We start from the raw sequence: 16541 nt of genomic DNA, 5'->3' as shown, positions 1-16541 counted from the left end.
GAGGTCACATGTTTTCTACATGCGTCACATCAGAGTGTGACTGCAAAAGAAAATCAGAGCTAATTCGCAAAGTTGGCGTAATTTCCTAGCTCAATTTGGCACAGCCTGGTGGGGTTTATGTAAAAACCATGGCCCCGTGGCAGGTAAGCCGAGGTACGGGAATTGGCGAGGTTCCCGTGCGGGAACTGCACCATACAGGTGGTAAAATTCCCGCACGGGAACCTTTCCACCTAGAAGCGCGGACGCCCGTGCGGGAATGTCACCACTTGGGACCGACATCGCCCGCACGGGTTTTCACTACTAAGTACCCACATTGCATTCACGGGAATTTCACCAATCACGTCCGACATCGTCCGTACGGGACTTTCACCAGTCGTCGGGCCAACACCGTCCGTACGGGAATATCACTAGTCGTGGCCTACATTGTCCGTACGGGAATTTCACCAGTCGTGACCAACGTCGCCCGCACGGGTTTTCACTACTCAATATCGATGTTAACTTGATGCTTGAGTTCAGTGGGCCAAAATGTGCTGAATACTATTTGCATCTGATACAAATGTTTCTCTTTTCTTTTGTACAGGCACGTCGATATCGATTGTCGGAGAAAAGCCAGCAATGCCGTTTGGTCTTAAATCATTAACGTCAGGGCTGTTGATTTGTTTTCGCCATGTTCTGCTCGTTCTGGTTTGTGTTCCGTTTTGACGTTACTTCCGTTTTCTACATTATTTTGTTTTCCGTTTTGACGTTACCTTGAGATCCGTTCTCATATCCGGGATTTGCCGTTTATACCAGATCGAGTTGCGTTTTGATGTTTGAAGAACCAAGTACATAATTTTGAAGGATATGTACAAAATGCAACGAAGTTGCACGCTCACAAACGAACCATTCTCATTTTTGCAATACTTTCTAATTCTCTACAAGAAGAAAGGTAAGTCACTGGTTGAGCTGCATGAAACAGCGGACCCACCTAGGACATACGGTAGGTTTGTAATCTAAAGAATAAAGTGAACGGTGGCTTCATTATGAAACAAAAATAAACATGTGACATGTCATGTGTTTTCAATGATAAAGTTTTTTAAAATTATCAGTCTGACAATATATATTTGTCAGGCTTCAAATCAGCTACGTAGACCCAGCCGTTTGACAACTTATTTTCTTACCGTCCACTATCGGTGATATACATGCTGCAATCTCAGATTGACAATCAGGAAGTTTAAAAAATCGTTATGATGTTTTCAATTGTGTAAGTAGATTAAATAAATGGCTAACAAACTTTAACAAGTAACGCTGATTTGCATTAAACGAACATCGGGTGAAAAGAGCACCCTGTCACATTTACCTACAACCGCTAAGCAGAATTTTGCAGACTCGTGGTAGAATTCAAATGAAATGGATGAAATTTGAATCAAATGTGTCGATGATTCGACTTGAACATACATCATGTTAGTATAAAAGGTAAGGTGCATATGTAGTGTTAGATCAAACGAAATAATGTCTCGAAAAATACGAGACTGATGATAAAATCTCTTCCGAAGAGGAAGTCAGTTAACTGTTTTCGGTATTCTTCCTCGTACACTTATAAACTGCGCACCTGTGTATAAAAGGGAACATTACAAAGCAGTTAACAGTCTGTCACAAATATATCTTATGACACTCTATCTATGAAAAAAGAGGGATTTTGCAACTCTAGTACATGTACTTGTATTTCAAAGGCTTTGTTATTCACCGAGTCCTATGGACGACACAACAGAAAATTCGACACACAATTGACTTAACAATACACAGTGTTTTAAGAACGGCCTTTGTTCTCAGCGTTGTTAGCGTTTCCGGCTCGCATACTAATAATTGTTTATCCACACTGATGCTAGCCTTAATCTGCATTGTCTAAAATAACAGTTCTGTATCTGGAATATTTAACGATAATAATTAAAATAAAGTTTGATCGAATAAGAATTGCCGTATGAAAGTTTGGCCCGTTTAAAATGCCGTAGAAAAATCCTATTTCTATACAATAGTTGATTGCAAATTGCCAATTTTGTGCCAAAATCGTTTTCAACAGCTGAAAGCGGTCACAACCTTACAGGAATTAGCATATGTTTTTATTCGTGACAAAAGAGGGAAAACTGAAGGAAAACAGATTGGAGACCAGGGGTGGGTAAGAAAATGAAACAGTGTAGATTTAGCTAGCCGTGGTTGTTCTGATGAAGACGTTAGCTGTGAAAGTTCCTGGGGAAAGATGTGGCTTCCGAACTTCATTGGCAACGATAGTGCTAGTGAAATCTCGCAAGGCCGACCAAACATATCCGTTTGCTTTTTTTAATACGACTTCCGCCGGCGAAATATCTCCGTTATATGCAAACTCGAGAAGTGACTTGCCCTTCCTTCCCTATTTCACTCTAAATGAGAAATCACTATGTTTCAAATTCTAACGTTCATTATATTCGTAGGTCTGACAAGATATTCGTGAGAGCAACAGACTGATGTCAAGCCATAAAACAGCAATAAACCTGAAATTCAAAATGGCGAGGCGTCGCGTGACTACAAAGACAAGAGAAATAACAACATTCGTCTTTACACACAAATTCAAAACAACAACAACAAACTGGCGGTACGAGTTTCAATATTCGATTGCGTAGTGTCGACTTTGTGGGTGATAGTTTTGGAAATTCCAGTACTACGGTTGACTCTGTGACTCAACACGCGTACGGTATCACAATATTGCTCAAATTCCCGTACGGACGATGTCGGACATGAGTGGTGATGTTTTAGCCTCCAGCAGGCGTAGCGTTCGGCAAAAAAGGGAATAATTGGCCAGTAGAATCGGTCCACGGTAAAGTTAATACTGCGCCCAGAAATAAAACTCTCTGGTGGCCAAACTTCCCTGGCAAATATATTCTCCCTATAGCCTATACCCGGCGTAGTTAGTCTGGTAGATGTTGGCCACGACTGGTGAAATTCCCGTACGGACAATGTAGGCCACGATTGGTGAAATTCCCGTAAGGACGATGTCGGTCGTGATTGGTGAAATTCCCGAACGGACGATGTCGGTCGTGATTGGTGAAATTCCCGTACGGACGATGTCGGCCGTGATTGGTGAAATTCCCGAACGGACAATGTAGGCCAAGGCTGGTGAAAGTCCCGTACGGACGATGTCGGCCGTAAGTGGTGAAATTCCCGTGTATTCAATGTGGGTACTAGTACTTGGTAGTGAAAACCCGTGCGGGCGATGTCGGTACCAAGTGGTGACATTCCCGCACGGGCGTCCGCGCTTCTAGGTGGAGAGGTTCCCGTGCGGGAATTTTACCACCTGTATGGTGCAGTTCCCGCACGGGAACCTCGCCAATTCCCGTACTTGGGCCTACCTCCCCGTGGGGCACCCCAAACCCACGGGGCACCCCACGGGGTACCCATGGGACGCGTAAAATGCCTGTACTAAAAAGCTAGTATGTTGTACTAAGGCCGAATGTATCACTCAACGGCACCCACTCCACTGTTGCTACCTCTCGACCTACCAGCGGTTCACATCCCGCAGGGTAGAAATGTTCTATAGAATAATGCGTGGCTCCGGATCCTCCCTTCCGTACCCCAAAAAACGTTGTTTGGGGGAGATTACTTGGATCAAGGAGGTTGTATCAAGTATTTTGAAGGCATAAATGATCCCTGCGTTTGGGAAACGACTCTCCATGTTACTTACAAGTTCTGTGATGTAATCTGGGCACGACTTTCACGCTCCACCCGCCCCGCACAGATAGAAAGTCTAGATTTGGCAGCCACAAAGAGCCAACATTGTGAACACGGTTGGTTTGAGGTTGCCCACTAACTACTGCCTAGTATTGAACCTCCAATGGAGTCTACTTCGCTGGTGAATCGCTACGGTTGGTTTGAAGTTGCCCACTTCTACTGCCTAACATTGTTTGTGAACATCTAAGATCGTTCGCCGGATGCCAAATTTGTCATGTAGAGGCGCTCATGTCGCGCATTGCCTCAGGGACTCGGGCTGAAGAATTGATTAAAGTCGGCCGCCTGCACCGAAAATCATAAATCAGTGGAGCTCATGGCTTCCTTCTTATGTATAAGAGAACTGGGCGAAGCATTATTTGATGGTTCTTTACGCCGTAAACTGGCCTTGTTTAAGCCGGTTTGGTCATGATACACTTTGTGCATGGGGTGCTTCCCACGCCGCGTTGCCATGCCAACGGCACGGGCACCACAAGAAAATCGGCGCCGGCCGCAGTGCACAGACTGGGACACACCCATCGGCCGGGCAGAGAGATTTTAAAGAGTTTATAATTATCTTCGCCCCGTGAACTTAGTAATAAATAACAAAGGAAAGAGGTCAGCGCACGCAGTTTGACAAAATTGGCTTCAATGATCTGATCTCCAAAGCTACTGCCTTTGTACAGGCGAACATGAATGTCTCTCTACACACCTCCACCGTTGTCACATGCAGCGTCACAGCGAATGCCAGGATTTAGCTCCCGTTGCGCAAAGGCCGTGGTGTAACATTTGCTATAAATTAAAGACTGCGATTCTTCCACTCACCACTAAGCCAGGTTAATACGTGTTTTTTTAATCATACTTGATAGGGAATATCCTTGCCTGATGTACACTGCATAGTTGTGTGTACAGTATTTGTGGAACATCGCGTCACAGCGAAGCAAGTCCAGGGCTCCAGACTAACTTTTAGACTAGGAGCACTGTGCTCTTAAGTCAAAAAAGTTAGGAGCACCAGCAAAAATCTATATCTAGGAGCACCAGTACAAAAGCAAAAGTCTTGGCCATATACCAAGTAATACTCCTATTGATCAATGTTAACAACCGGAAATAATGTATTTGAATAGATCATAAAAGATAAAAGCCTACATTGATGGTGCAGAACAATTGGCAGTTCAATTCATTCAATACCTTCGTACATACTAAATGATACTAGTAGTAGTAGTAGTATTGAGGGATTTTTAGAAAAATTGGGCATAGGTTCCCCGGCTGGCCCCTATCCGGGGGCCAAGGTGCCTCAAGTTCAACAAGTGGAAAAATACACAATGGTATTTTTTACTTGGAACAAGGCAAGTAATGATTTACATAACCTTGAATGATAAATAAATAGATCTCTAAAACTCTAAAACTTATCTATTGGTTTCATGACCAAAACAAAGTCACATTCCATAATTTGAAACTTCACTGCTGGCATCAAGGTCAACATTTTTACAGGCATTTTTTTCACCCCCACCCTCTGTCTACAAATAATCCAAAATACTTTAATATCCTTTAAATTCTTGCTCAACTTCAATAGTATCAAAAATGATCTGTTTGTGCCGGCCCGGTCAAATATCTTCGGATCCTTCGAAACGCGCAGTCCAAAGTTCTCGCGTCAGGACCGTGTGGCGTTTACATTGAATTTGCATATTATGCAAAGTTTGTTGTGATCCCGCACCGCCTCGAATTGGCTGCCGTAACAAGATTTTACTATTACAAAACGCGGCCTAAATATCCTATTGACAGCTAAAACTTGCACTTTTCCACGAGCTAACCAAGAGTTGTACTTCGATCGGCACTGAACTGCTGTCCTGTTGAAGCCGCGTTCCTTCAGGCCCTTGGCGATTCCGATTGAACACCTCCTGCATGCATGGTTCTGATGAATGCCATCAAGTGGACCCCCCCAATAGACATTTGTTAGAACTCAACTTGGGAGCCATATATAGCAAGATGTTATGATTAAAAAACGCGGCTGAAAATCCGATCGACAGCTAGAAACTTTCACTCTTTCCCGCATAGCCGGATGTACATGTACAACGTCACGCTTCCGTAACGCTTTTGCGTTCATAATGACAATTCCGAGAAACCGTTTTACTCTGAACCATTCCAGACTACTTTGCAAGGAGGTTCAGAGTAAAACAGAACGAAACCGTTATGGAGCGTTCATGTTCACAAGTAAAACGGTTTACTTTGCTGAAACGGTTCGGACCGTTTTACTTTTTCAATCAATCATGAATGGGGCCTTTAAAGTTAATAAATGATGTAATCAGTGGACTAAATACTCCTCCAACCTGGATTGTACATGTTGCTATCTGGATGGTAAACCATTTCCTCAGCAGAGCAGGTGGTGGCTATCAGCCAGCATTTCCCGTCGCTGTACCGAAACGACAGGCATGGGCTTCCCGATTTGTGACAGCATTCATATGCACATTCCTCGAGGGTAGCATAACCAAAGGCCGTTGTATCTGCTGGTTTTGGACAATCACTCAGAGGGAAGTGGCGAAACGATGGTAGTCCACACGTTCCTGAAACAGAAGAATGTAGCTTTACCTGACGTATCATCAATTGAACTACTACATTCTGTTATAAAGAGAATTCAAACTCTACAACTGGATAAAATTCATAGATTTATTTCCGGACTTCTGAGTGACATCCATCACTCTTCTTCAGCGTCACTAGAATGACCTCACAAAATGAATACAATACTCAGCCTGGTAATTCAAACTGGAATAAGTGTGGCAATTAAAAATTATTGCCATAGCTAAGGTATCTGGACTGACCTTACTTCACTGTAAGGAAAGTACCAAACGTAGCACTCTAGATCTTAGTTCTGCCTTAATATTTGTGCAAAATGCACTTAGAAATCAGAAAGGCATCTGCCAAGCAGATATAGAAAGGAACCATGTACATGTAACTCGAGGAGTTCCCAGCATATATGGAAAGGCCGGAGCACACTCCCGTTGTAGTGTCTTTTTTCTCTGGCATTGTTGGATAAGTGTAGTGAGAAACTAGGCCGGAAGTTTAGAAATTCGGTTTGCTGGGGCTCCTATGATCGTTTTGGTTGTTATTTGAGCTCTGTAGGATGTGTTTTCGAGGAGCTACTGTTGTTTTTCCAACACCGCATGCCTCCCCGTAAAGCGTTCAGTGTAGATTGCCCAAGCGGTAACCCACTTAGTTATCTATCGTTCCGTTAAAAACTTTGACTTTCTATACATGCTTGGATCTCCTCAAGTTTTGGTTTTCACAGAGGTTTCTTGGTGGGAGGCATGATACTCAGCACGTTCTTGTGATAGTAGATGAACTGGGATGTGCAAACCCATTTCAAAGCTAGAATACTAGATTCAGTGAACTCCCTGACACACTCCCTGACACACACAACCAGTACGAAATCGGACACCACGTAAAAGTAGGTCATCTGTCATCGGCATGCGCAGCTAAGTGCCTGGATTCCGGACGTGCTAACGAGGTATAAAGTGACAGGAGGGCATCCACAGAGTTCGCCGGACAGATTCCTGACATTCCTGTGGAATTCTGGGAATTCTTGCAAATCGGGCGTAAAATATTAAGCTCGCTCTGGGAATTCTTGCAAATCGGGCGTAAAATATACTATTAAGCTCGCCCCTAAGGCTTCGCTAAAAAACAGCTGGACATGTCAAGGACAATAACTTGTAAGAATCGTATGCAAATGTCACTAAAATGTAAATCCCCTTGTCAAATTCAGATTTAAGCTTAATTTCCAGCATACAGCCTTCTCTCTGTGATTGATTCTTCCATAAAATACATAGAATTCGCTCCCTCGCCTGTGTGTGCTCCCTCTTGTTTAATTTTTCTAGAAAAACCCCTAGTATCTACATCTCACATATGACATCTACAGCTTGTAAATACTCATTTTTGCATAAATTATGCAAATGAGATCCTAATTCGCATAATTTATGGCCAGGTGTACTCACCTTTCCTTAAGGTACCTACATCTCAATTATGATATCAGCAGCTTTTGAATACACGTTTTTGCATGAATTGTGCAAATGAGATCCTCATTAGCATAATCTATGACCAGGTGTATTCACCTTTCCTAAAGGTACCTACATCTCAAATATAACATCCGTACCATGTACGTAAGGTACATATAACATTCTACAATACCATTAGTAGAGCTACCACCCCACATCTACTTGGTTTTTGACAGAAGAAGAAGAAGAAAGAAGAAGAATGAAGAAGAATGAAGAAGAAAGAAGAAGAAAATAGAGGAAAGAGGAAGAAAGAAGAAGAAAGAAGAAGAAGAAAGAAGAAGAACAGGCAAGCAAAAACAATATATTTTCTCCTACTGGAGGGGAATATAATCAGCAGGCTGTATACGTATCTACATGTAGTTTGTAAAAGATACGAAGGACGGTTCAATGAAATGCAAATGAGACAATGAGTTTAAAACAATTTCACCAAAAGAATGTATTACTAGAAAGGCAACATTTGCAGGAGCAAATGCAACATGTTTCGCCCATTTCCCTCCCCATGCAAAAAGCGACTGTGGCATTGAGGCTTATTCTCCAAGCAGAGGTTTTGGTCGGCTTGGGTAGTAGTGGCCAGGGGTTTTAGGCTGGCCTCCCGTTACGGTATTCAGCGCCGATATTCAAGACCTCCCCGCGGCCCGATAGTGTAGACATGTAACAGGGGTTTATGAAAGGAGGTTGAAAATTCTTAGGTTTACGTAATTTTTAGTCAAAAACTTTAAACAATTACTCAAAGCAAGGGCCTCCTTGCTCAAGGAAAATTTTCACCCACTTCACAACTCTCTATTGTTATTGTTAATGTCATTGTCAACGTCCCGACACGGGATGTTTCCTAAGGTGTGAAACTTTGGACACTTTGTGTCCACTATTGTGCGCACTGGTGTCTAATCTTGGTGACACAGGGGTAGAAAATTCGTGTACATAGCGAGGAAATGTCAAATTTTGCCATAGTGTCCAAGCTTGCAAATTTATGGAAATCTTTGTTTCCATGCAGTGCTCAAATGATAAAAACACCGTATGTGTCGAAAAATACCACCAGAAAAGTTTTGAACCTTCTCAATTGCACTTTAGTAGGACACAACAATAACAACACAAGGATGGAAGCCAGGGAGTAGTGAAGTTGTGTCTGCACCCCCAGTACTAGTGCCCCTAATTAAATTGACTATTTCAACCAATCAGGTTGAGCTTGATAAATCCGTGCTCTCTCATTGGCTGACTGAATTAGTCAACCTGGCCAGATGAATAAAGATGTGACCTTAAGGTCAGTGACCCCATATGAGGAAAATAGGCGATCTTCTCCCAAAAATACCATCTAAAATCGTATTTCGAAGTGTTGTATGCCGAAAGGGCGAATGGGATTCTTTGAATATTTGTTCAATGTACCCCCATAGCAAATTTCAGGTCATTTGGATGTATTTCCAGAGCACAGGAGGCCAAAAGGTACGTTTTTGGTCAGAAAAACTTCAATAAAATCACTTTCAAGGTCAATATCGAAAAAATGAAAAAAGGGTTCCAGGGTATTTACCCATTCTACCTGTATACCAAATTTCAGCTCAGTTGGTCCAGGGAGCTGCGTCTACAGAAAGATTTGACAGGAGAAAGAACCCAGACGAACACAGTATGTTGCGCCCAACAGTATGTTGGGCTCAACATAAAAATGAGTTCACTCAGATCCACAATTAGCATGACAAATTACATTGTAGCTATTCTTCCTGTGGTCCTTATTAACATACAATGCAAAAAACTACATAACACAGTCATGAAAATGCTGCTTATAAAAGTGCTTTTAAGTGCTTTAAAATAATTTGAAAGTGCTTTTAAATCTAATCATATAAGAGAGCGCCATAGTGTTTGAATTGATTTTGTTATCTCTTGATAGTCTTATGTATATATATATTTTTTCTTCACTTATTATCTCCATGAAAATGGAAATATTGTTTTGGGTGTGTCTGTGTGTCTGTCTGTTTGTCTGTCTGTTTGTGTTTCCGGACTACTGTAGTCAGCATAACTCAAGAACCTCTTGATGGATAACAATGATATTTGGTATGTGGGCGGGTATTGTGAAGCCGAAGTTCAAGGTCGATTTTGGGCCCCCTGGTATGTGACCTTGGTACTGCAGCAGAAATTCCATTTTTGTATCTTTTGACCTGGACGTGCTATGGTCTTGATTTCTTGGTGGCAGATAGCTTGTGATGTAATAAAGAAGTGGTGTAGGTTTGGGCCCTCTAGCAGCTTCCTCTGGAACTGCAGGGGCGTTTTTGTGAAAATCTTCTAAGGAGAATAACTGAAAAAACTTTAAGGAACAACCCATTTCCAAGATATTTAGTATGTAGGAAGCTTAGATAGAGATATACACAATGAAGTGCAAATTATGCTAATTGGGACTTAATTTGCATAGCTAATGAGGAAAATCTATATTTGCAGTGTTTTCCATTATCAGACTCAAATACATGTAAAGTATAATGAAAGCTCATCTGTGTTGGTAGTAATCATAATACAATGCTAAACTTTCTTCCAACACTAAAGTATTCACGGATCGAATTTTCGACGACCACTGTCGCCTTCTTCAGGATCAATAATGACCAACACTGCCGAACGTAAACTCGCGAGAGTTACGGACACGTGACTCTATTGACACATGTCACTGCGGATACGTGACGTCAGCAATTGGTCAAACGTGCCAGGAAGTTTATAACGCCCACTGTCTCTGTTGAGTGACGGCTGGAGTGCCCTGATATATATGGCCTCCTTTATACCTCTCATAAAGTAGTCCTGTTCAGTGTCCAGAATTCTGACTTTGTCCAGCGAGACGGTATGGCCCGGAGATTCAATGTGGATGTGTTGAGAGACTTCAGACGAATGCGAGCTGGGGCGTTTGTGTTCAAGGAATCTAGTTCTCAATGAGCGTTCTGTCTCACCAATGTAGAATTCTTCACAAGTCCCTTGTCTAGTGGTTCCCTGACACGGAATGTGGTACACTACGCCGCACTTCTCTTCTCTTGGGGTTTTGTCCTTCGGCGCCACGAGAAGCTGTCGCAGTGTGTTCGTAGGTTTGAAGCTGGTGGAGATCCCGTGTGAAGCAAATATTCTGCGCAGGGGTTCTGAGACGGTCTTGATGTACGGAAGGGTGATGCGTCCTTTGTCCCTCTCTCTAAGACAGATTACCATAAGAAGTGTAGAGACCTGCTGGACGACACCGCAACGTACCACAAGCTAGGAAAAAGAGACCCTACCACTAGATACAAGAAAGAACTGGTTTCTGTCCTGCAAGACATCGAGAAGGAAGGGGGGATCAACTATATCACCTACCGACGATTGTACCCTACAACCGAAACACCACCGAAATTCTATGGTCTGCCAAAGATACACAAACCCGACACACCACTGAGGCCAATCGTTAGTAGTATTGGTTCCATCACTTACAACAGTACCAGATTCCTTGCGGACACTCTGTCACCACTGGTTGGGAAATCGGAACATCACATCGTGAACTCTCAACAGTTTGCAGAACTCATCAAACACCGCAGAGTGGAAGAAGACGAAGAACTCTGCTCCTTTGACGTGGTATCACTGTTCACATCCGTTCCTGTGAACAAAGCCCTGGACATCATCCTGCGAAGACTACAAGAGGACTCCACACTACCACAGCGTTCCACACTGTCACCAACCCAGATCGTTAATCTATTGAAAGTCTGTTTGGATTGCACTTACTTTCTGTACGATGGCAACTTCTATCAACAGATACATGGGGCAGCTATGGGTTCACCTGTGTCCCCCATAGTATGCAACTTGTACATGGAACACTTAGAACAACTCGCCATATCTACAGCTCCGCACCCTCCCCTCTGGTGGTTCCGGTACGTCGACGACACCCACACCAAACTCAAGAAAGCCCACGCACAGGAATTCATAGACCACCTCAACTCTCTGGACCCCGACATCAAATTCACATCGGAGAAAGAACAAGACAGAACCCTCCCCTTCCTCGACACTCTCACCACGATCCAAGAAGACGGTTCACTACGTCTGAGCATCTACCGGAAACCCACTCACACAGACCAATACCTCAACTTCAGATCCAACCATCCTCTTGAACACAAACTTGGGGTCGTGAAGACGTTACTCCACAGAGCTGACACGATCATAACGGATCCACACGACAGAGAGACAGAGAAACAACACATCAAACAGGCACTGAAGGACTGCGGGTACCCTAAGTGGGCCATAGACAAGGCAACCGCACCAAAGCCCCCTCAACAGAACAACAGGAACCCGGGGACGAGAGAGAGGGACAAAGGACGCATCACCCTTCCGTACATCAAGACCGTCTCAGAACCCCTGCGCAGAATATTTGCTTCACACGGGATCTCCACCAGCTTCAAACCTACGAACACACTGCGACAGCTTCTCGTGGCGCCGAAGGACAAAACCCCAAGAGAAGAGAAGTGCGGCGTAGTGTACCACATTCCGTGTCAGGGAACCACTAGACAAGGGACTTGTGAAGAATTCTACATTGGTGAGACAGAACGCTCATTGAGAACTAGATTCCTTGAACACAAACGCCCCAGCTCGCATTCGTCTGAAGTCTCTCAACACATCCACATTGAATCTCCGGGCCATACCGTCTCGCTGGACAAAGTCAGAATTCTGGACACTGAACAGGACTACTTTATGAGAGGTATAAAGGAGGCCATATATATCAGGGCACTCCAGCCGTCACTCAACAGAGACAGTGGGCATTATAAACTTCCTGGCACGTTTGACCAATTGCTGACGTCACGTATCCGCAGTGACATGTGTCAATAGAGTCACGTGTCCGTAACTCTCGCGAGTTTACGTTCGGCAGTGTTGGTCATTATTGATCCTGAAGAAGGCGACAGTGGTCGTCGAAAATTCGATCCGTGAATACTTTAGTGTTGGAAGAAAGTTTAGCATTGTATTACATGTAAAGTATGTAGTTTATGGAAAGTGGATCATCAACAGATACCGATTATCACGGTGGTCTGTCACTAGGGTATTCTTTCCCATTGCTACGCGCGTTCGACAAGGTATCGGGTTACCCGGGACAACATTTTGGCTAACGGCAAAACATTTATAAATAAACAAAATAGTAGGGACGGGAAAATTTTGTAAAAATTAACGAAATTGGCGATTTTGCAAACTTTGAATGTCGTCAATTTGCGCTGAATGGCTGATTCTATATTTTGCTCCCAAACATGATTATTTTCAGGTTTTAGGGAGACCGTTTTTTCAGGCAAACATCGCAAAGGCCTGGCTTTAAATGTCAATGAATATCTCTTATCTTCATATTTTTTGTCGACCAGGAACAAAACAAAACTTTGTGTTTTTGGGATTTTTTAATTTCTTATTCTAGGTATTGTGAATATCGACAAATTTTTTGACATTTTTCGCACTCAATCACCCATAATTCAAAATCAAGGTCATTTTTCAAAAATCCCAAAAACACAAACCTCGGGAAAACCGTTACGGTCATTTTGAATCATTAATGAGGTAAGGTGGATGTTTCTTGGAGCCGTACCTTTACGATGTTTGAACGCATGTCGACATGGGTTCCAAAATGTTTGGCTTAACCCCGCAGTTAGTGCCAATTATTTTGGAATTATATTCAAAGAACGTCTGAAAGACTCATTTCTTTCTGGCTGGAGGGAACAACTTAGACATTCCAGTAAACTACACGCATATTCTAAAATCAAAAAACACTTTGGCATGGAAACATATCTCACATCAATTCATAATAAACTGTTTGCAAATAGCATAACAAAGCTGAGAATCAGTGCACATTGCTTAGAAGTTGAAAAGGGTCGACACCACAACATACCAGCCACTCAGAGATTGTGTCCCACATGTAATGGAAGTGTTGAGGATGAATTCCACTTTGTGATGAATTGTCCAACTTATAGCAAAGAGAGAGATATGCTTTTACAGACTATTATTACTAAAACAAACTTCACCCTATCTGGTACACAGAGCGATATTTTCTATGTACTGTTGTCATGTCCGACTCCTATATCCATGTACATAGGTCAATTTCTCCATAAATCATTCGAAAAGCGAGACAGAATTACCCATACATGATTATATATTGTAACAAATACACTGGTTTCCAAAATATTTTGTACTTAGAATTGTAGGATAGATTAGCCTTGTAGTATTGTTGATTTCATGCCATACATTGTACCATGTACGATTGTTGAGCAATAAAGTTCACTTCACTTCACTTGTCTATTGCCGCACGGATAGGGGGAGGGGGTAATTAACACTGCCGTAAACTATCCTTCTAATATTCAATGTCACAAAAAACGACGCCAGTTGCTTCGTTACATGTTAAGATGTCCACAACAAAGTGCCAGCATGGATATACTCTCGAGAAAACATGTAATATTTGCGACAAACATAGATTTTTCCTGAAGCGGGGAAAGGGGCCCGGCCACGCAGATTTACAGTAAGAACTTCCAATGACCGCAGGTGACCCCGAATTGAACGCGCATTCGGATTCGATTACGTCATTTCGAACATCGTGGAACAGCGTTCAAATTCGGCTGGACATGGGAGTTTCTGAGCATGAATTTGACCACCGTGTATGCAAATAAACTCCTAATTTGCATAATTAATGCAAAACACCATATCTCATCTTATTGGAAAATTATAGGATTGTCAATATGATACTTAGTATGCAGGTTAATACGTGTTTTTTTTATTCATACTCGATAGGTAACCTCTGTGAAAAAAGAAGCCATCTAAAATGTTTGGACGCCGTCTAAGAGCGTTTTAGTGCGTCGGAGCCCGTCCCAGGCCGTCTGTCCTGTCAGAAACGGCGGCGGACACGTCGCGCGCGTTCAGGCCGTCCTGCCCGTCTGTTAGTTGGACGCCGGAGCGGCCGCTGGAAACGTCAGAAACAGCGTCCGACGGGGCTATAAAATAATTATTCACCCGACGCTTCCGCCTGTCGTCATTTCTAACGTGTGAAAAGCACGTTTTCAGCTTCTGCACATGCGCACATTTTAGCGGTAGTTTCGATTTGACCGTTAACTGTTACAGACCATTTGTTCAGTCAGTGCTCGTTTTGCTGTATTTTTTGGCCCATTTCTTGGATTTCGCGCACTTTTGGAGGATGCAATTTACTTCTAAAAGCAGCTGTATCTTTCTACAACATCCGGGGTTTGGTTTTATTCCGGTGACTGAGTTTATATTGCCAAACAAGACGTCGATTGTGAGAAGAATCATGATAAGAACATTATTTGCCGTGGCGGGCCCGCCGCTGCGATCTTGGTTCGATCAAGGAGGTGGTTCGAAAGTCAACAAACTTCCGTCGGCAGAAAAAAGGGATATCACCAAAGAAGCTGAGTTTTATCAAGCTGGCTGAGTTTATATTAGCGGAGACTGGTAAGTGAACAAGCATTTCATGTTGATGTTTCGTTACAATGATACAAAGGCAGATCATTTCCGACGAGGTCTCACGGTGCCCTCCCCACTTACGAAATAAATGATAAAATAGGATGTTGCTATTAAATACCACGGGGAAAAAAGGCACATAAGAATTGTAGAATACCTGTTTACAATATCTGTTGTTTTAATAAACGATGAAGATGCTGTGAAAATGTATATCTAGACAACAGAAAATGATTTCAACCCACCAACACGCGGCACGTCTGGCAGAATCTTACCGCCCTTCCGACTCCGATTACGGGGTAGCAATTATCAAACTGAGGATCTTGTTTGGACCCCACAAAATACAAATAACATAAGGATACTGTAGAATACATATTTAGAATATCTCCTGTCTTATTTTTAGACTGATTGTGCACATTCATGAGACAATAGAGAAGATCAAAATTTTTTTAAAGAATTTGCACCCACCCTTGATGACTTGTGCGCGCCCGTCCATGTCAATCAAACTTTCAGCCGGCGCACGCAGTCAAACTTCAAAGGCCAGATTGAATTTCACAAAGCTGCGCCGCTGTGTTAAACAATGTTTTTTAACCGCGGAGCAATGTTATAAGAAATTCGTTTAATTTAGCTTCCAGTGTGAGGCCATGGCGGCCGTGGGTGGTCTACTACGCCAGTCTGGCTGCATATTTTGTTGCCCCAAGCGGCCATAAAAATCAAAACCATGTCCGGACGCCGTCAGAAACCGCGTCTCAAAACGGAGCAAGCATGCGCACAGCAGCCCGGATTAGCACTGGAAAATTGACGCCGTTTGCGCCCGTCCCTGGGGGGCCCACGCGGACGCGGTCCAGGACGTCTGGGACGTTTTCTATTACGTCAACGACGCCGTCAAATGAGCCAATCTAGACGCGTCCGGCGTTTTTCAGGCCGTTCAGACCGTCCAAGACGTGTCATCAAGAGATTTACAACCCGTCCAAGTCGGTCTGCAGTCATAATTCAGGACGCATCGAATTTCAGTGGACGCCCGTCACAGACGGCGTTCGGCCGTTTGGGACGGTTTCATTTTCACAGAGGAATATCCTTGCCTGATGTACACTGCATAATTGTGTGTATTTGTGGAACATCGCGTCACCGCGAAGCAAGTCGAAACCCAAGACACGCCGCAAACGTGCTTTTTTTGTCCACAAACAGGGCGTTAGAAGTAGAAGTAGAAAGTCTTAGCGACATTAGAAAAGTTTTACAGCCAATGTCAACTGATAAGTGGAGTATATTGCACATGTCATTTCATACAAGGGGTTAATTACAACCTCTAGGGGTACAGATCAATGGGCAAACTGGGCTTTAGCTATAGTGCAGGCAGAGTAACAAAATGTC

At 43.2% G+C, this 16541-nt stretch overlaps 1 protein-coding gene across 1 annotated transcript; it reads left to right on the top strand.

Annotated features, from left to right (window-relative positions):
* The first annotated feature begins 3005 nt into the window (after positions 1–3005).
* On the top strand, positions 3006–14542 carry LOC136429485 (uncharacterized). Its single transcript, XM_066419316.1, has 3 exons — positions 3006–3093; positions 10921–12231; positions 14493–14542. The coding sequence occupies exons 1-3, from the start codon at positions 3006–3008 to the stop codon at positions 14540–14542; spliced, it is 1449 nt and encodes a 482-aa protein (XP_066275413.1).
* Positions 14543–16541: the final 1999 nt, after the last annotated feature.

This window comes from Branchiostoma lanceolatum, chromosome 3 (genome assembly GCF_035083965.1).
Source record: "Branchiostoma lanceolatum isolate klBraLanc5 chromosome 3, klBraLanc5.hap2, whole genome shotgun sequence".
Lineage (NCBI taxonomy): Eukaryota > Metazoa > Chordata > Leptocardii > Amphioxiformes > Branchiostomatidae > Branchiostoma > Branchiostoma lanceolatum.
The sequence above is the reverse complement of the archived record's forward strand: the minus strand, read 5'-3'. Positions and strand labels throughout refer to the sequence as shown.